Genomic DNA, 20,152 nt, shown 5'->3' with positions numbered 1-20,152 from the left:
AGAACTCCTTTTGGCATTTCTTGCAAGGCAAGTCTAGTGTGGTGAACTCACTCAGCTTTTGTTTGTCTAAGATATTCTTTATTTCTCCTTATATCTCCTGAAGGATAACTGCCAGACAGAGAATTCTTGGCTAGCAACGTTTTTCTTTCAACATTTTGATTATGCCATTCTACTCTCTCCTGGCCTGTAGGATTTCTGCTGAGAATCTGTTGATAGCCTAATGAGAGTTCCTTTGTAGGTTACAATCTTTTTTCTCTAGCTGCCTTTAGAATTCTTTCTTTATCCTTGATTTTGGGCAGTTTTATTGTAATATGTCTTGGAGAAGGGTGTTTTGCATTAAGATAATAAAGTGATCAGGGGCGCCTGGGTGGCGCAGTCGGTTAAGCCTCCGACTTCAGCCAGGTCACGATCTCGCGGTCCGTGAGTTCGAGCCCTGCGTCGGGCTCTGGGCTGATGGCTCAGAGCCTGGAGCCTGTTTCCGATTCTGTGTCTCCCTCTCTCTCTGCCCCTCCCCCGTTCATGCTCTGTCTCTCTCTGTCCCAAAAATAAATTAAAAACGTTGAAAAAAAAATAAAAAAAAATAAAGTGATCTATTAGCTTCACATATTTAGATGTTCAATTCTCTCCAGGTTTGAGAAGTTCTCAGTTATTATTTCTTTAAACCATTTTCTGATTTCTTCTTCTCCTGAAATCCCAATTTTCCTATTTTTTTTTATGGATCTCGTAGATCACACTAGGCTTTTCTCACTCTTTCTCATTCTTTTTTGTTGTAGTTCACTTCTAACGGGGTTATTTCAAAATTCCTACCTTCTAACTCATTTATGCTGCCTTCCACTTGTTCTACTCAGTGCAGATGATCTCTATTGCATTTTTCATCTCATTCATTGAGTTCTTCAGCTCCAGAATCTCTGTTTGGCTCTTTATTATTTTTTTTTTTTCCTCTTTGGAATAAATTTAATTTTGATCACTTTGTTGAGAATGTGTTAAATTGTCTGCATTTTCTGATGGCCTGTTGAGTTTGTTCAAAAAAGCTATTTTGAATTTTTTATCAGCTAGGTCACAAAATTCTGTGCCTTTGAGCTCAGTTATTAGAGAATTATTAGTTTCTTTTTGTGGATATATGTTTCTCTGATTTTTCATGTTTCTTGTAGTTCTGCATTACTCTTTTTGCATTAAAGTAGCAAATGCTTCCTTAAATCTCTGCCAGTTGCTTTCAGATGGAGTATGCTGTTGTTATTATCTGGGGTTTAATCCCTTTGTATTGGTACATCTGCTCAACTCTTCTTGCTCCCTCTTGTGGCAGGATTCTTAACATTTTATGTCTTCTCTGGTTCTTACAAGTCACCAGGCCGACTACTAGAAACCTCTTCATTTTCCAGAAGATGGCACTATAGCTCAAGCTTGAGGTTTCTTTGCTCACAGACAGTGGCTGGTTTTCTGATTGCTCACTGCCTACAGGGAGCTCTCCCTTGATGCCACATGTGGAAGTGAGTACAAGGAGCTGGCCACACAATGGGAAGAGGTGTGGGTTAGCACTTGGGGCATTGTGGGTGCCTGTGCATCTGATAGAGAGATTCCTGGATATGGTATTCCCAGAGGTTTATGAATGGATTTCCTGAAGACAGCAGTCAAGCAGGAATGCAGTCTCTTACCTGCCTCTTGCCCCAATCTTCTCTCTTCCCCCAATCATGGATGTCTCACATCAGATACACTGGGTGCTGTTGGGAAAAACAACAGGTTTCTCCAGTCACTTCTCGCACAGCTAGGGTAGTGGGCCCTCACTCAGTGTTATCTTTTTCCCCTAAGAGAGATTTAGCAGCTGCTGGATACATCAGCCTGGGTGCAGCATTTTCTGGGGAAGTGGGGCAAAGGGACACACTGGGAAAGTTTTTCTTACTACCATCTCCACCGTGACCAAACTCTTATTTTGTCTCTAGAATGGTGTGTTGGAATCTTCCCTTGGGAAGGCTGGACTTCTGCAAATTCTTTCCCATGCATGGGTATCTACTCAGGTCAGTACTCTCCAGGTTTCTTCCCAACCACGCTTTGAGGGATCTGAGCAGGCTGGCTGGCTTCCCTGGTTTTATGGCCCATACCAAGGTCTATTCAACTATTACTGGCTACACAGGTGTACATAATTCTTCCCAGATCCCTTGGCATAAGGTGCTAAATCCCACAACACCTACACAAGTACTTTTGTTCATGGATAGTTGTATGTTTCAGTGTTTAAAAGGGAGAGTAAAAAGAAGAAATGTCTACACTACCATGATGCTGACACCACTCCTAGGCAGCACATCTGATGGCCTTGCTTGGAGTCACATGAGCAGCTGCAGTTCAACAACAGTTTGGCTGGGAGCTGGCAGTTTTCTAAGGGCCTCATCCACAGATCTGGTGGTCAGTTTGGGTTATGCACTTTGATCCTCCTTCACATCATCCCACTAGCAGGATAGCACATAATTGTTTCCTTGGCAACAGGACTCAAGAGAGCAAGTACCAATGTACAAGTGCTTATCAAGCCTCTGCTTGCTTCAGATTTACTGACGCTCCATTGGTCAAAATAAACCCCATGTCCAAATCCAGAGTTGATATGGAAAGGACCACATGGGTGAATCCTGAGAGCCATGATTTGTTGGGAGGTGGGGGTGGGGAGTGGTGGCAGTAATGTAACATGCTACCATAGTTCTATAAGATTCAGTTTGAGAATTGGCCATTTAATTTAGCGACATAGACATTATTGATGTCCTTGACAAGTTCTGTTGTGGGGAGAAAACATGATTGGAAAGTGTTCAAGAGGACGATGGAAAGAGACATAGGAGATAATGGGAATCAACAACTCAAAGAGTTTTGTGGGAAGAGAGCAAAGAAAAGGTACGTGGAGGGAGACATGACAGAGTTTTTTTTTTTTTTAAGAGAAATCTTGAGACATGCTTTTATTCTGATAAAAATGACTCAATAGATGATTCATGGGACCATTATTTTTCTATAATCTTTGTAAGGCAACTGTTAACATCTGCTTTAAAGTTTTTCATGGCCAAAATTATTCCACCATGCTTGAGGTTTAGAACTTTAAGGGTTCCACCAAGCCTGTGCTGAAACTGATCTAAAACTGATCCAGAAAAGTCTGCCTTTGTGTACAGGTGTTCTTCTATTCAGGGTAGGGTTTGTTTTTTTTTTGTTGTTGTTGTTGTTTTGTGGGTTTTTTTGGTAATTTTATAATTGGATATCAACTCTCCTCCTGCTGATGTGAATTCCAAAGCATATGGAATCTTCCAGTTGTCAATATAAGACACTAGCATTTCCATCTCTCATTAGAAAATTGTGTCTTTTCTAGTCCCTAGCAAAAGCTAGGCTGGGGAAAATGATATTCAGAGAAAAGACCAACAAATAAGCTTCCATATACTCCTCCAAAATCTCTAAATTCACTCCTTAGAACAAGATTTGGACACCTAGGGGTGCCTGGCTGGCTCAGATAGTGGACCATGCGACTGTTGATCTCACGGTTGTAAGTTCAAGCCCCGTGTTGGGTGTACAGATTGCTTAAAAATAAAATCTTGAAAAAAAGATTTGGACACTTAATGGATAAATGGTAAACATGATTCCTTTATCACCTTACTGAATCATCTTCACACTGAGTTACATTTTGATGTGATTCCCACAACCTTCCATAAGAAACAACCACATTCAATAGTTACATGTGTGTGAGGAGGATTTCAAGTGATTTTTATTCTTTTCCATGAGCAAAGTGGGTTTTTTTTTTCCCAAATAAAATAAAAAAAGTAGTTTCTGTCCTGACATGTAAAGAGCTTGGAAAGGGTCATTCCCATTTTCCCAAGAAAAAAAACTGGATAAACTGACAATAGCAATTCTTAGATCCATCAGAAAATTTAGGTCACAAGGCAAGCAACCTTGTGACCTTGTCTTACCAAAAAAAAACTAGTAAACATGGCTTTCTGGAAACATGATATAAATTGTAATCAAATGCTTGTAAAACTCACAATGTTATTAAGAGAGCTGTATTGACAAAAAGTGTCCCACACATATCAAACCCGGACGATTAAAAAAACAAAACAAACAATCTGACTCTGTTCAAGATAAAAAAGGATCTTCTGGGCTTGTCTTTTAAAGGCAAGGAGCTGATTGAGAAGGCTGCTCTGCCCCCCAAGAAAGGCATATTATTCCCGTATGGCCTCTTCAGAAGAGGCTAAGGAAAATAATGGAAAATGAAAGACTTCCTAGAGTGTAGAGCCACAGTGGTGAAGAACAATGAACTTTGGAGCCACTCCTAGGAAGAGGCTCAGGGCCCCCTAGGGCAGGAGAACCTGACACTTGCCCAGTTGTCTTTCAGAATTGCTATGAAGATGGCTGCTCAGTCTCTCATTCTTCTCCCTTTTCAAATCTAAATGTTGATTTTGGTCATCCCACCTCTGTGCCATAACTCTATTTAAAGGATGCTGGGGTGGAGAGGAGATAATTTGCATTCTTTGTTCATAGGCCTCCTGACCAAGCAGACATGATGTTGTAATCACATAAAACTTCAGCGGGGGTGGGGGTGGGGCATTTGGAATGGGTGTGAGTGTATTCTGCAAGAAGGAGGGTTGTGAATAATTTTGTGGGCTGAATTATTGGTTCTAATTATTTGCTCCCTTGTCATAGCAGTATATGTTGACATTTACTATGGGCTGAATTGCGGCCCTTCAAAATTCATATGTTGAAGTTCTAACCAGCAATATGACTGTATTCGGAACAGGTTCTTTGGGAGGTAAAGTTAAATGAAGTCATAAAGGTGGGTCCCTAATCCAATAGGATTAGTGGCCTTATAATAAGAGGATGAGAGAGAGCGCTCTTTCCACGTGCAGCACTAACGAAAGTCCACGTGAGCACATGGCGAGATGCAGTCACCTACAAGCCAAGAGAAAAGGCCTCTAAATGAAATTTCTGTTTCCAGCACCTTTGTCTTGGATTTCCCAGCTCCCAGAAAAATGAGATGTGAGAAATAAATGTCTGCTGTTTAAGCCACCCAAACTATGGTAGCCTGAGCAGACTGAGACAACACTTTTACCATGATGCCAGGGTGGACAGAGTGTATTTCTCCAGCTGTAGATGTTGGGCATGGCCATTGGACTTATCTTGACTAACAGGATGTTAATAACGAATATAGTATGAGCAGAGGATTGACATGCGCTTGCAGGGTGGGGCTTACCACTTACGCTCCAGGGATCTGTCATGAAGCGCTTCCTCTGGGTAACTGATTCTTCAGCTTCATCCCAGCCCTAAAAATCCGGTGGTTTATAATACAAGTATTTGTTTTTGTGTTCATTTGTCTTTAGGTCAACTATGGATCAGGTGCTACAGGTTGGGCTAAGGTCTGCTGCACATGCTGTTGTCTGGAGACCCGGCTCAAGAAGCAGCTCCCCGGGGGAAACCCTTCATTTCCATTCAGAGCATCCAAGGCAAGTCCCACTGTGCAAGCACAGGTCAATTCTCTGCTCACATCCTGTCGTTGTGCAGCAAAAGCTGACTACGACAGCATTTGAATTTTGAGACTACATTTTCTCAAACAATGATGTTCTCTATCTATTATTCAGTGTTCCTTGTAAGACACATGAGAAATTTGATGTATTCTTCTCTGCTAAGAGAAAACTTTTTTCTGTCGAAGAACTAGTTTGTTTTTTCCTTTCCAATAAAGAGGTTTCTCTGTAAAAAGAAGACAGGAAAAATACATCCAAAAATAGATGTGGGAAAATTACTTCAAGAACTATGGTATTATTGGGGTGCCCGGGTGGCTTAGTCTGTTGAGCATCTGACTTCAGTTCAGGTCATGATCTCGCCATCTGTGGGTTCAAGCCCTGCATTGGGCTCTGTGCCGACAGCTCGGAGTCTGGAGCCTGCTTCAGATTCTGTGTCTCCCTCTCTCTGCCCCTCCCCTGTTTGCATTCTCTCTCTCTCCCTCTCTCTCTCTCAAAAATAAAAACATTACAAAATTTTTTTTTAATTAAAAAAAAGAATTATGATGTTATTGATCCAATAGTTTGTGGGTTCGAGCCCTGCATTGGGGTCTGTGCTGACCATGTGGTGAGCCTCCTTCAGATTCTCTCTCTCTCTCTCTCTCTCTCTCTACCCCTTGCCCACTCTCTCTCTCTCTTTCAAAATAAATAAATAAACTTAAAGGGGAGTGCTCCTGGGTGGTTCATTTGGTTAAGAGTCTGACTCTTGATTTCAGCTCAGGTCATGATCCCCTGGTTTGTGGGTTTGAGCCCCACATTGGGCTCTGTGTTGACAGTGGAGAACCTGCTTGAGATTCTCTCTCTCTGTCTCTCTCTGCCCCCCCACTCTCTCTCTCTCTCTCACTATTTCTCTCAATAAATAAATAAACAAACATTTAAAAAAAGAAATATGGTATTACAAAGATCTGAGAAAACTCTGAACTGAAATATATCATAAGTAACCTCAGTGGACAAGAAACCTGAAACCATGCCCTATAAGGAAGTCTTGAAGAAAACAGGAATATTTAGCGAAGACTTAAAGAGACAGAACAGGGGCACCCAGATGGCTGAGTCAGTTAAGTTTCCCACTTCGGCTCAGGTCATGATCTTGTGGTCTGTGAGTTCAAGCCCTGAGTCGAGCTCTGTGCTGACAGCTCAGAGCCTGGAGCCTGCTTTGGATTCTGTGTCTCCCTCCATCTCTGCCCCTCCCCTGCTCACACTCTGTCAATCTCTCTCAAAAAGTAAATAAACACTGAAATGTTTTGAAAAAAAATGAGACAGAAGTTTTTAAATATTGACAAGATTGTTATGTTAGATTTGGTTTTGAGTCATCTCAGGCTGAGACTAGGAGCAATCAATGAATATTATAGAAGAGAGTGGGTTGTAGGCATGACAATAAGCTGAGAGATTAGGAAGAACCACTATGAATGGGCTCTATTGAGCTATCCTCTCAACTCCCACCCAGTGTAAATGAAAATGAGCTCTTGACCTGGGCCAGCCCTGAGGAGGAAGGTAAAGTAAAAGAGTTGCTGGATCCTTATCCCCAACTCTGTTTAAAGTCTCTCTGCCTGGTCTGACATGTAAAGAGGTTGGAAGTAACCACTCCTATCCTCACAAAAAGAAAATAAAAAGCCAAACAAACTGAAAAATCAACCAGTCCCTCAATCAAGGAATTGAGGTTACAAGAAAAGTTGTCACCTCCCCCCCCACCAAAAAAACTAGAGAGCCAGGCAAATACAAAGAATCATAGTTTACCAGGAGCAAAAGCCACAGTTGGTGCCTGGTAGGAACACATAAAGGACAATTGACTACTGGAGACTGTGCCTAGTCTGGCTTGAGATGTAAACATTCCCCCCACCCAACTTTCCTGAGTTTTATGTCCAGAAACTCCACCAGGTTCTCAGGGTGAATATGGAAGAAAAATCCCCTTGTATTTCATACAGGGGAAGGGGGAAAGTAGCCATTTACAAATAAGCCCAGGGGCACCTGAGCAGCTCAGTCAGTTGAAGAACTGACTCTTGACTTCGGCTCAGGTCATGATCCCAGGGTTGCGGGTTCCAGCCCCGTCTCAGGCTCCACTCTGAGCACGAAGCCTGCTTAAGATTCTCTCTTTCACTCTGCCCCTCTCCCTGACTCATGCACTCTCTCTCTCTCTCTCTCTCTCTCTCTCAAAACAACAAAAAATTAAAAATAAGTCCAGAGTGCTCTGTTCTCCTTGACAAAGGCTTGCCTTCAAGGGAAACTGTTTTACCAAATTTTAAACAAATTGAGCTTCTCAGAGCAAATTGGGGGAGGGGAAATACCCAATTTCAGCCCCCTGTTCTAGTCTCATTTAAAGGGGAAGAAGGAGGAAGCTGAGAATCAGAGACACAGGTTTGCTAAAACACTAAGACCTAATCATAGATTATAGTATGTTGCTCCCCCCCCAATAGTTTACCAACATATAAATGGGGCTCCAGTATAATAACAGGGGCTTGGAGCTAAAAAGAACTATAAGCTAAAAGAACTATAAGAGTCTCTAAGAATATCCAAAGACAACAAGGGACACAAAAACAAAGACACTGGAAGAAATTTTAGCCTCACTTATAGCAAAGAGTAAACACAGCCTAACTCCTAGCCCCCCAAACAATCCTTTTACCCAAGAGCTTATGTATGGCTTCTAAGAAAAATTTTAAGGTATGCTAAAAGGCCAAAAAAAAAAAAAAATCACAGTTTGAAGAGACAAAATAAACATTAGAGCCAGACTAAGATATGGCAGAGATTTTGGAATTATCAAACTGGGAAGTTAAAATAACTACAAGTATTATGTTGAGGGCCTTAGTGTAAACGGTGTATAATACGCACAGATGGGTAATGTCAGTAGAGAGATGGAGATGCTAAGAAAGAATCAAAAAGAAATTCTAGAAATCAAAAACACTGCCACAGAAATGAAGAATGCTTTTGCTGGGCTCATCAGTAGACTAGACACAGCCAAGGAAAGAATCAATGAGCTTGAAGATATGTCAATAGAAACTTCCCAAACTAAAACACAAATACAAACAAAAAACAGGAAAACAAACACAGAACTATGAGAAAATTACAAATGGTGTAACATACCCATAATGGAAATACCAGAAGAGACAGAGAAAAGAAAAGAAGAAATATTGAAGTAATTATAGCTGAGAATTTCCCAAAGTTAATGACTGATACCAATCACAGATCTAGGAAGCTAAGAAAATACCACACAGGAAAATACCAAAAAATATACACCTAGGAATATAATATTCAAACAACATAAGATCAAAAACAAACAGAAAATCTTGAAAGAAGCCAGGGTAATAAAAATACCTTTCCTATATGGAAACAAGGCTAAGAATTACATTGGACTTCTTTTCAGAAATCTTGCCAACAGGAAGCGAGTGGAGCGAAAGAAAAAGCATCCCTGTGGTAGAGACAAAAATCCAGGCTCTCCTTTTCAGTGTGTGGAGATGTTACTGGAAAGTGACTGCTCAGACATGCTCTACATCTCCCTGCCCCTTTTCATATAAATGTCACCATGGAAGATGGACCCAGTCTGCCCCTGGACCCAGTCTGGTTTTGAAGGTGTGTCCAGCCTGATTTTTGATTCAGTACTGTTTTCTAAGTCAGACCCTTTCCAACCCCAGACCCAGTCTCACTCCGGCTCGTTTCTGGAACCAGTCAGGGGAGGAGGCCGGAGGTGGGGGCGGGTAGGGAGAAGCTCATATAAAGTCTGAAAATGCATAATGCCAAAGATTTGGAGCTAGGATCCAAAATCCAGGAATGGATTATCCACCACCTCCAGAGGCAGCAAGAAAGCAGCAGAATTTAAGCTCAACCCGCCAGATCATGCCCACCAGGCTCAGTGTAGTCTGAATGAAGGAAGATGGCGGTGTAGGAGGACGCTGGGCTCACTTCATCCTGCTGGTCGCTTAGATTCCACCCACATCTGCCTAAATAACCCAGAAAACCATCAGAAGACTAGCAGGATGGACTCTCCAGAGCCAAGCATAGACAAGAGGCCCATGGAAGAGGGTAGGAAGGGTGGAGAGGCGGTGCATGCTACACACACTGGCAAGAGGGAGCCAGGGCAGTGGAGGGGCAGCCCGCCTGGCAAGGCAGAGCCCCCAAAGTCTGGCTTGCAAAAGCAGAGGGGTCGGACTGCATGAGTTCTGACAGCCAGTGGGACTTGACATCTGGAATGTTAAAAGTCAACAGCTCTGCTCTCAGAGAGCTGGGAGGGTGAGAGGACACAGGGAGGGAGAATTGTTGAGCCCCGGAAGACAGAGCTCAGCTCGGTGGGGGAACAAAGGTGCTGGCTAGCGCCATTTCTCTCTCCCATCCCCCGGCCGAAATTCCAAAGGGAACCAGTTCCCATCACCGAACTTGCTTGCACTGCGCAAACGCCCAACGCTGTGCTTCTGTGGATCCATCCCTCCGACGGGCCTGCCTTCCTCCAGGTGCTGTAGGGCCCCTCCCAAAGGGGACCACCAATGGCAAAGTGAGCTAAGCCTGCCCCCTCTCGCCCCTGTGCACCTTGTGGATCCACCCCATCTAATACGCCCTTGGCCAGATCCCATCGAAGCAGCACCACAAGCCTGGCGGTGTGCAAGTAGCCCAGACAGGGGCCACACCATTCCACAGTGAGTCCTGACCCTGGGAGAGGGGAAGACAAGGTACACACCAGTTTGACTGTGGCCCCAGTGGTGGGCTGGGGCCAGACATCAGATCTGACTGTGACCTCACCCACCAACACAAGTCTCTCCAGACAGCACAGAGGATGTGCCCTGCAGTTTGGAGCTACCGTAGGGACTACCCAAAATGATGAAATGGAAGAATTCTCCTCAAAAGAAACTCCAGGAAGTAGTGACAGCTAATGAATTGCTCAAAACTGATTTAAACAATATAATGGAACAAGAATTTAGAATAATAGTCATAAAATTAATCACTGGGCTTGCAAAAAGCATAGAGCACAGCAGAGAATCTATTGCTACAGAGATCAAGGGACTAAAAAATAGTCATGAGCAATTAAAAAATGCTATAAATGAGGTACAAAATAAGATGGAGGTGGCCATAGCACCAATTGAAGAGGCAGAGGAGAGAATAAGTGAATTCGATGATAAAATAATGGAAAAAAGGAAGCTGAGAAAAAGATTTAAAAAATTCAGGAGTATGAGGGGAGAATTAGAGAACTAAGTGATGCAATCCAATGGAACAATATCTGTGACGAGAGAGAGAGAAAGGGGCTGGAGGTGTACTTGAACAAATCATAGCTGAGAACTTCCCCGATCTAGGGAAGGAAACAGACATTGAAATCCAAGAGGCACAGAGAACTCCCTTCAGACGTAACTTGAATCGATCTTCTGCACGACATATCATAGTGAAACTGGCAAAATACGAGGATAAAGAGAGAATTCTGAAAGCAGCTAGGGATAAACAGGCCCTAACTTACAAAGGTGGACACATAAGGATAGTAGCAGACCTATCTACTGACACTTGGCAGGTCAGAAAGGAGTGGCAGGAAACCTTCAATGTGATGAACAGAAAAAATATGCAGCCAAGAATCCTTTATCCAGCAAGTCTGTCATTCAGAATAGAAGGAGAGATAAAGGTGTTCCCAAACAAAAACTGAAGGAATTCATCACCACTAAATCAGCCCTACAAGAGATCCTAAGGGGGACCCTGTGAGTGAAATGTTGCAAGGACCGCAAAGTACCAGAGACATCACTACAAGCATGAAACCTACAGACATCACAATGACTCTAAACCCATATCTTTCGATAATAACACTGAATGTAAGTGGATTAAATGCTCCAACCAAAAGACATAGGGTATCAGAATGGAAAAAAAAACAAACCCAAGACCCATCTATTTGCTGTCCACAAGAGACTCATTTTAGACGTGAGGACACCTTCAGATTGAAGGTGAGGGGATGGAGAACCATCTACCATGCTACTAGAAATCAAAAGAAAGCTGAAGTAACCATACTTATATCAGACAAAATAGACTTTAAATTAAAGGCTATAACAAGAGATGAAGAAGGGCATTATAAAATAATTATAGAGTCTATCCATCAGGAAGAGCTATCAAGTATAAATGTGCACCGAATACAGGAGCCCCCAAATATATATAAAACAATCACAAACATAAGCAACCTTATTGATAAGAATGTGGTAATTGCAGGGGACTTTAATACCCCACTTATAACAATGGATAGATCATCTAGACACAGAATCAATAAAGAAACAAGGGCCCTGAATGATACATTGGATCAGATGGACTTGACAGATATATTTAGAACTCTGCATCCCAAAGCAACAGAATATACCTTCTTCTCAAGTGCACATGGAACATTCTCCAAGATAGATCACACACTGAGTCACAAAACAGCCCTTCATAAGTATAAAAGAATTGAGATCAGCCATGCACATTTTTAGACAACAATGCTATGAAACTTGAAATCAACCACAGAAAAAAGTCTGGAAAACCTCCAAAAGCACAGAGGTTAAAGAACACCCTATTAAAGAATGAATGGGTCAACCAGGCAATTAGAGAAGAAATTTAAAAATATATGGAAACAAATGAAAATGAAAATACAACAATCCAAGTGCTTTGGGATGCAGCAAAGGCAGTCCTGAGAGGAAAATACATTGCAATCCAGGCCTATCTCAAGAAACAAGAAAAATCCCAAATACAAAATCTAACAGCACACCTAAAGGAAATAGAAGCAGAACAGCAAAGACACCCCAAACCCAGCAGAAGAAGAGAAATAATAAAGATCAGAGCAGAAATAAACAATATAGAATCTAAAAAAGCCGTAGAGCAGATCAATGAAACCAAGAGTTGGTTGTTTGAAAAAATAAAATTGATAAGCCTCTAGCCAGGATTCTCAAAAAGAAAAGGGAGATGACCCAAATAGATAAAATCATGAATGAAAATGGAATTATTACAACCAATCCCTCAGAAATACAAGCAATTATCAGGGAATACTATGAAAAATTATATGCCAACAAAATGGACAACCTGGAAGAAATGGACAAATTCCTAACCACCCACACACTTCCAAAACTCAAACAGGAAGAAATAGAAAACTTGAACAGACCCATAACCAGCAAAGAAATTGAATCGGTTCTCAAAAATCTCCCAACAAATAAGAGTCCAGGACCAGATGGCTTCCCTGGGGAATTCTACCAGACATTTAAAGCAGAGAAAATACCTATCCTTCTCAAGCTGTTCCAAGAAATAAAAAAGGGAGGAAAACTTCCAGACTCATTCTATGAAGCCAGCTTTACTTTGATTCCCAAACCAGACAGAGACCCAGCAAAAAAAGAGAACTACAGGCCAATATCCCTGATGAATATGGATGCAAAAATTCTCAACAAGACGCTAGCAAATCGAATTCAACAGCATATAAAAAGAATTATTCACTATGATCAAGTGGGATTCATTCCTGGGCTGCAGGGCTGGTTCAACATTCGCAAATGTGTGTGATACAACACATTAATAAAAGAAAAGATAAGAACCATATGATCCTGTCAATCGATGCAGAAAAAGCATTTGACAAAATTCAGCATCCTTCCTTCCTTCCTTCCTTCCTTCCTTCCTTCCTTCCTTCCTTCCTTTCTCTTTCTTTTTTATTTTTTTTTTAATTTTTTTTTCAACGTTTATTTATTTTTGGGACAGAGAGAGACAGAGCATGAATGGGGGAGGGTCAGAGAGAGAGGGAGACACAGAATCGGAAACAGGCTCCAGGCTCTGAGCCATCAGCCCAGAGCCTGACGCGGGGCTCGAACTCACGGACCGCGAGATCGTGACCTGGCTGAAGTCGGACGCTTAACCGACTGCGCCACCCAGGCGCCCCTCTTTTTTATTTTTAATTTTTTAAAATTTACATCCAAATTAGTTAGCATGTAGTGCAACAATGATTTCAGGAGTAGGTTCCTTAGTGCCCCTTACCCATTTAGCCCCCCGCCCCAAAGCCCCTCCAGAAACCCTCAGTTTGTTCTCCATATTTATGAGTCTCTTCTGTTTTGTCCCCCTCCCTGTTTTTATATTATTTTTGTTTCCCTTACCTTATGTCCATCTGTTTTGTTTCTTCAAGTCCTCATATGAGTGAAGTCATATGATTTTTGTGATTTCACTTAACATAATACCCTCCAGTTCCACCCACGTAGTTGCAAATGGCAGGATTTCGTTCTTTCTGATTGCCAAGTAATACTCCTTTGTATATATATATATACAACATCTTCTTTATCCATTCATCCACTGATGGACATTTGGGCTCTTTCCATACTTTGGCTATTGTTGATAGTGCTGCTATAAACATGAGGGTGCACGTGTCCCTTTGAAATAGCACACCTGTATCCCTTGGATAAATACCTAGTAGTGTGACTGCTGGTCATAGGGTAGTTCTATTTCTAGTTTTAGTTTTTTGAGGAACCTCCATACTGTTTTCCAGAGTGGCTGCACCAGCTTGCATTGCCACAGTATCCTTTCTTAATAAAAACCCTTGAGAAAGTCGGGATAGAATGAACATACTTAAACATCATAAAAGCCATTTATGAAAAGCCCACAGCTAATATCATCCTCAATGGGGAAAAACTGAGAGCTTTCCCCCTGAGATCAGGAACATGACAGGGATGTCCACTCTCACCGCTGTTGTTTAACATAATATTGGAAGTTCTAGCATCAGCAATCAGACAACAAAAGGAAATCAAAAGCATCAAAATTGGCAAAGATGAAGTCAAGCTTTCGCTTTTTGCAGATGACATGATATTATACATAAAAAACCCAATAGACTCCACCAAAAGTCTGCTAAAACTGATACATGAATTCAGCAAAGTCTCAGGATACAAAATTAATGTACAGAAATCAGTTGCATTCTTATACACTAATAATGAAGCAACAGAAAGACAAATAAAGAAACTGATCCCATTCACAATTGCACCAAGAAGCATAAAATACCTAGGAATAAACCTAACCAAAGACGTAAAAGATCTGTATGCTGAAAACTATAGAAAGCTTATGAAGGAAATTGAAGAAGATACAAAGAAATGGAAAAACATTCCGTGCTCATGGATTGGAAGAATACTGTTAAAATGTCAATACTACCCAAACCAATCTACACATTCAATGCAATCCCAATCAAAATTGCACGAGCATTCTTCTCGAAGCTAGAACAAGCAATCCTAAAATTTGTGTGGAACCACAAAAGACCCCGAATAGCCAAAGTAATGTTGAAGAAGAAGACCAAAGCGGGAGGCATCACAATCCCAGACTTTAGCCTCTACTACAAAGCTGTAATCATCAAGACAGCATGGTATTGGCACAAAAGCAGACACATAGACCAATGGAGTAGAATAGAGACTCCAGAATTGGACCCACAAAAGTATGGCCAACTAATCTCTGACAAAGCAGGAAAGAATATCCAATGGAAAAAAGACAGTCTCTTTAACAAATGGTGCTGGGAGAACTGGACAGCAACGTGCAGAAGAATGAAACTAGACCACTTTCTTACACCATTCACAAAAATGAACTCAAAATGGATGAAGGACCTGAATGTGAGACAGGAAACCATCAAAACCCTAGAGGAGAAAGCAGGAAAAAAAACTCTCTGACCTCAGCCCCAGCAATTTCTTACTTGACACATCCCCAAAGGCAAGGGTATTAAAAGCAAAGATGAACTATTGGAAGTTCATGAAGATAAAAAGCTTCTGCACTGCAAAGGAAACAATCAACAAAACTAAAAGGCAACCAATGGAATGGGAAAAGATCTTTGCAAATGACATATCAGGCAAAGGGCTAGTATCCAAAATCTATAAAGAACTCACCAAACTCCACACCCGAAAAACAAATAATCCAGTGAAGAAATGGGCAGAAGACATGAATAGACACTTCTCTAAAGAAGACATCCAGATGGCCAACAGGCACATGAAAAGATGCTCAACATCACTCCTCATCAGGGAAATACAAATCAAAACCGCACTGAGATATCACCTCATCCCAGTCAGAGTGGCTACAATGAACAAATCAGGAGACTGTAGATGCTGGAGTGGATGTGGAGAAACGGGAACCCTCTTGCACTGTTGGTGGGAATGCAAACTGGTGCAGACGCTCTGGAAAACAGTGTGGAGATTCCTCAAAAAATTAAAAATAGACCTACCCTATGAGCCAGCAGTAGACTGCTAGGAATTTACCCAAGGGATACAGGAGTGCTGATGCATAGGGGCAACTTGTACCCCAATGTTTACAGCAGCACTCTCAACAATAGCCAAATTATGGAAAGAGCCTAAATGTCCATCAACTGATGAATGGATAAAGAAATTGTGGTTTATATGTACAATGGAATACTCCTTGGCAATGAGAAAGAATGAAATATGGTCTTTTGTAGCAACGTGGATGGAACTGGAGAGTGTGATGCTAAGTGAAATAAGTCATACAGAGAAAGACAGATATCATATGTTTTCATTCTTATGTGGATGCTGAGAAACTTAACAGAAGACCATGGGGGAGGGGAAGGTGAGGAAAAAAACACTTAGAGAGGGAGGGAGGCAAACCATAAGAGACTCTTAAAAACTGAGAATATGCTGAGGGTTGATGGGGGGTGGGAGGGAGGGGAGGGCGGGTGATGGGTATTGAGGAGGGCACCTGTTGGGATGAGCACCGGGCGTTGTAGGAAACCAATTTGACAATAAATTTCATATTAAAAAAATAATAAAAAAAATAACTGTCACCATGATCCTAACGAATGGAATATAAGCAAAAGACATATGTATTACTTTAAGGCCAAGAAAACGATGTGCCTTCTCCATTTTCTACTTTCCCTTCACTCTGGTGAATGAAGAAAACCACAAGGTCCCAAGGGTGTGGCTGAGCCACAAGATGAAAGGAGCCTGGGTCCCTAAATCACAGCATAGAAGAAAGTCACCTGTAAACTGGGAATACCCACAGAGAACTACTACATAAGTGAAAAATAAATTTCTATTGTTGAGACTCCTTTGGGAGTCTGTTATAGCAGCCGGTACTACAGTAGATATCACATTTCTCTTCTTCTTCTAGAGAAACCTTTAAGTGTTCCTTAACCCTCTGAGGTACTTGAACCACATTCTTCTTCTCCAGGAACCTTCTTTTTAAAAAAATTTTTTTTAATGTTTATTTATTTTTGAGAGAGACAGAGACAGAGCTTGAGCAGGAGAGGGCCAGAGAGAGAGGGAGACACAGAATCAGAAGCAGGCTCCAGGCTCTGAGCGGTCAGCACAAAGCCCGACGCGGGGCTCAAACCCACGGACCGTGAGATCATGACCTGAGCCGAAGCCGGACGTCCAACCGACTGACCCTCCCAGGCGCCCCTCTCCAGGAGCCTTCTAAGCCCTTCCAGAAACTGCCCAAATCAAGATTTCCCTTACCATTTTATCAAGGTCTCTCAGGAATATTTTAAGGCTTTACTGGGAAATATCCAATGTTGATATCATATCTTGATCTTCTGAGGTTCCAGAATCCTAGAAAAGAGATACAGTCAGCAGTGACACACCCTTTCCCCTCTGACCAATTTGTTTCTCTCCTCCCCATCTAGCATATCTAGGAGTTTCCACCATGACATGGCAATTCTTTCCCCTGCCTCAGAGCATACCTGTGAAGGCCAATATTGGGGGCCCTAAGTCCAAGGTTGCCCACTGATACTGTGTCTATTAGCCACAAAAGGCTAACTAATAAGCCACCCCAGGACTCAATAGCTTAGAACAAAACAATGATCCCTTCGCATTTTCACAGGATGGCTGTGTAGAACAGGGCTCATTCTGGAGCCCAGGCTGGAGGGGTGTTGACTGCCTAGGCATGGTTTTCTCCCGGCAAAGGACAAAAGCTCCCAGAGGTGCAAGTGGAAACATGTGAGACCTTTTTAGGATCTATGCTCAGGACTACACATAGTCATATTCTACTGGCCAAAGCACGTCGTATGGCCAGGCCAAGTGATGGGGCATTGAAGTCCATTCTGCACACATGAGGTCTCAGCAGGCATGCCATTTACCAGCAGGGTGAACTACCACAAGGATGTATTAATTCCATTTACCACAGTCCCTGAGAAATGGAGGAAGGAAGGGCTGGTAGCTAGGCTTACCTGTAGTCTAGGGGTAACGGGTATTTTCTGGGACTTGGGCTCTTTAGAATCCCTATGGCTTGTGGACTGCAATAATTCAATAGGAAGAAGCATGAAGCCAGACCAGTAGCCTCATTAAAGAACTATTATGTTAATTTCATAGGTGTTCAGCTCATATTTATTAAGTACCTACTGACAGAAACCCATCCTACCAATTATCAAAGCCATGCACTGTCTCAAAAATGAGCTTCAGTCACTCCCCATGCAGACTCAAATGAAGTCTTTTTGGGAAATGGAATTGCTGAATTAGAGTTGAGGGGAAGCTCTGACAACATCTGGCTGGCACAATTCCCTCTTCCTTTCTTTTTTTGTTTTTAAGTTTATTTATTTATTTTGAGAGAAAGAGGGAGGGCCTGCCACTGAAGGAGGGGCAGAGAGAGGGAGAGAGAGAGAGAGAGAGAGAGAGAGAGAGAGAGAATCCCAGGCAGGCTCTGCACGGTCAGTACAGAGCCCGATGCAGGGCTCAAAATCACAAACATGAGATCATGACTCGAGCCAAAGTCGGACACTTAATGGACTGAGCCACGCAGGTGCCCGCAATTCCCTCTTTCTGAAGCTGAGGAAACCCGGGCAGAGACGAGCAGCATGACTTATAAGCGATTTCAACATGAATGTCTGGCAGAGCATTGTGCCTACCCCAGCACTTTGTTCCTGCGAGGAAGTCCTGTTAGCAATTACGGACTTGTACCAAGGTGGGCCCCATGGCAATAATTGAGATCTTAGGGCCGTGGGTCCAAAGTCAAGAATTCAGGTGATTGTCCTCTTCCCAGAAAAAAAAAAACCAAAAAACTAATCACAGCCGCAGGAGAACATTAGGACTCTCAGAGTCTAAAACCCTTTGGTTTCTTCTCGACACTCTCCTCACTTTTCCATTTGAAGTCGCCATTCCTCAGAAAAGTTAAGATGGGAAGGTGAATCAACTTGAGCTAAGAAGTCAGGCCTGTTCTAACAATGCTAATTTTACACACAAAAAGAACTGTTCGTGAGCACAAACAAGAAACGCTAACATCTTCCTGGCTCCCCGTATTTGAATAACGTTCTCTTTCAGTTAAACTTGCTCTGGTCTGGGGTCGTCCACCACAATTACACTTCAAAGATGTGCTTGTCATAGTACATTTTACCAATTGGGAGCTCCACAGCTCCCCATTAGCCTCTCCACGACAGAGAGAAGTAACATTCACAAATGTTTACTTATTCATAAACAACCAGGAATGGCCACAAACACTTGGAGAGAGACGCCTCCCCCAGGAGCTACTCAGATCTTAGGGACAGTCCGAGAAGTTTGACAAAAACTCTTGACTTGATCAAATGTTAGTCGGTCTCCTCTGAGCCCTCTTCTCCGGGAGGCCTCGGTCTTCGGATCCTCCTCCACTCCTCGGCCTGCGCAGCCCAGCTTCCTCAAGAATCCTGCAAACTCGGTTTAGAGAGAACCTGCCCCCATCGTGGAAATCTGACCGGGCTGGCCGGCCGGCAGCAAGATTCCTCTCTCTCCCTACTGTCTCCTCTAAACGAATTTCTGCCCACTGACTCCCTGACTTTGCCTGTGGGCTATCCTTCGCCAACTTTTAGAGTTGAGCGGATGTCTCTCCCTTCGTGTGATGGTATGGACCCCTACTTCCATATTTCTAAATAAAGTCCTCCTTCCTGTTTTAACAAGTGTCAGAATGATTTTATTTTTTCCTTAACGACTTCCCAACAAAAACCCAAACCCAGAATCTTTTTTTCTGGAATCAGAAGGGCTTCAGGGCTTGTCTGCTCTTTTTTGTGGAGCCTTTTGACGATCCTGCTACAGAGAGACAGTTACGTCCTCCACGAGATTACAAGCTTGGGCTTTAGCAGGTAACAAGTACTCCTATCAGGAAGTTTCTTCTTCGTATATACTACGAACGAAGTTCTGGACCTATGCTTGCCAGAATCCGAGCACGGTTCGGCAAAGATCCAGGACCCCTCTTCAGCCCCCTTGGTCTACTCTTCCTAACGCGTCCCTTGAAGCGTGGCGAGCCTGCCTTGAGTGCTCACCCCAGCAAACGCAAACCACCGGTGAATGCAAATCAGCACAGGGATAAATGCTCCCAGGTCACACACTCTGCTAAAGCAGAAATCCTTCATGCCCTTCCTGCCTCCGGCCCGCCGAGGGCGCCCACAGCGCACGGGAAGCCGACGACCGCGGGGGAAACGGGGAGGGCGGAGGGCACGGCGCCGCTGGCCGGCCAGAGGGAGCCGCGAGCAGGGTCGAGAACTCCGCCGGGAGGAGAGCGCCGCGCGGACCGGCCGGAAACCGCGCCGGGAGGAGGGTCCGGAGCTGGCGCGGGCGCCGTCTCCCGGCGCCGCCGAGGCCCGCTGACATCAGCCGCGCTCCTCCCCTCTCCTCCCAACACCCTCAGCTCGCGGTCGGACCCTCCTCCTCCCACCACGTGTCCTCCCCGCTCCCTCCCGAGGGGCCGCGCGCACGGGAAGCCGGAGAGGCGGCGGGGATGGCGCTGTGACAGCGGGGCCGGAGCCCTCGGCGTCTCCTCCC

At 43.3% G+C, this 20,152-nt stretch overlaps 1 protein-coding gene and 1 long non-coding RNA gene across 2 annotated transcripts in view; one reads left to right on the top strand and one right to left on the bottom strand.

Annotated features, from left to right (window-relative positions):
* Positions 1-705: 705 nt before the first annotated feature.
* Positions 706-19,719, bottom strand: LOC121015089 (uncharacterized). The gene is made up of 3 exons (XR_005783618.1): positions 18,271-19,719; positions 16,886-16,978; positions 706-1,718 (listed from the first exon to the last, which is right to left on the bottom strand). It is a non-coding gene; the product is annotated as an uncharacterized LOC121015089 (long non-coding RNA).
* The window catches only part of POGK (pogo transposable element derived with KRAB domain), a 33,466-nt gene continuing 15,295 nt past the window's right edge, over positions 1,982-20,152 (top strand). Inside the window, 1 exon segment of the mRNA XM_040451782.1 lies at positions 1,982-2,012. Coding sequence (XP_040307716.1) covers positions 1,997-2,012 — 16 coding nt within the window. The 5' untranslated portion in view covers positions 1,982-1,996.

The sequence above is a fragment of the Herpailurus yagouaroundi genome, unplaced genomic scaffold (assembly GCF_014898765.1).
Source record: "Herpailurus yagouaroundi ecotype Mexico unplaced genomic scaffold, PumYag 205, whole genome shotgun sequence".
Lineage (NCBI taxonomy): Eukaryota > Metazoa > Chordata > Mammalia > Carnivora > Felidae > Herpailurus > Herpailurus yagouaroundi.
The sequence above is the reverse complement of the archived record's forward strand: the minus strand, read 5'-3'. Positions and strand labels throughout refer to the sequence as shown.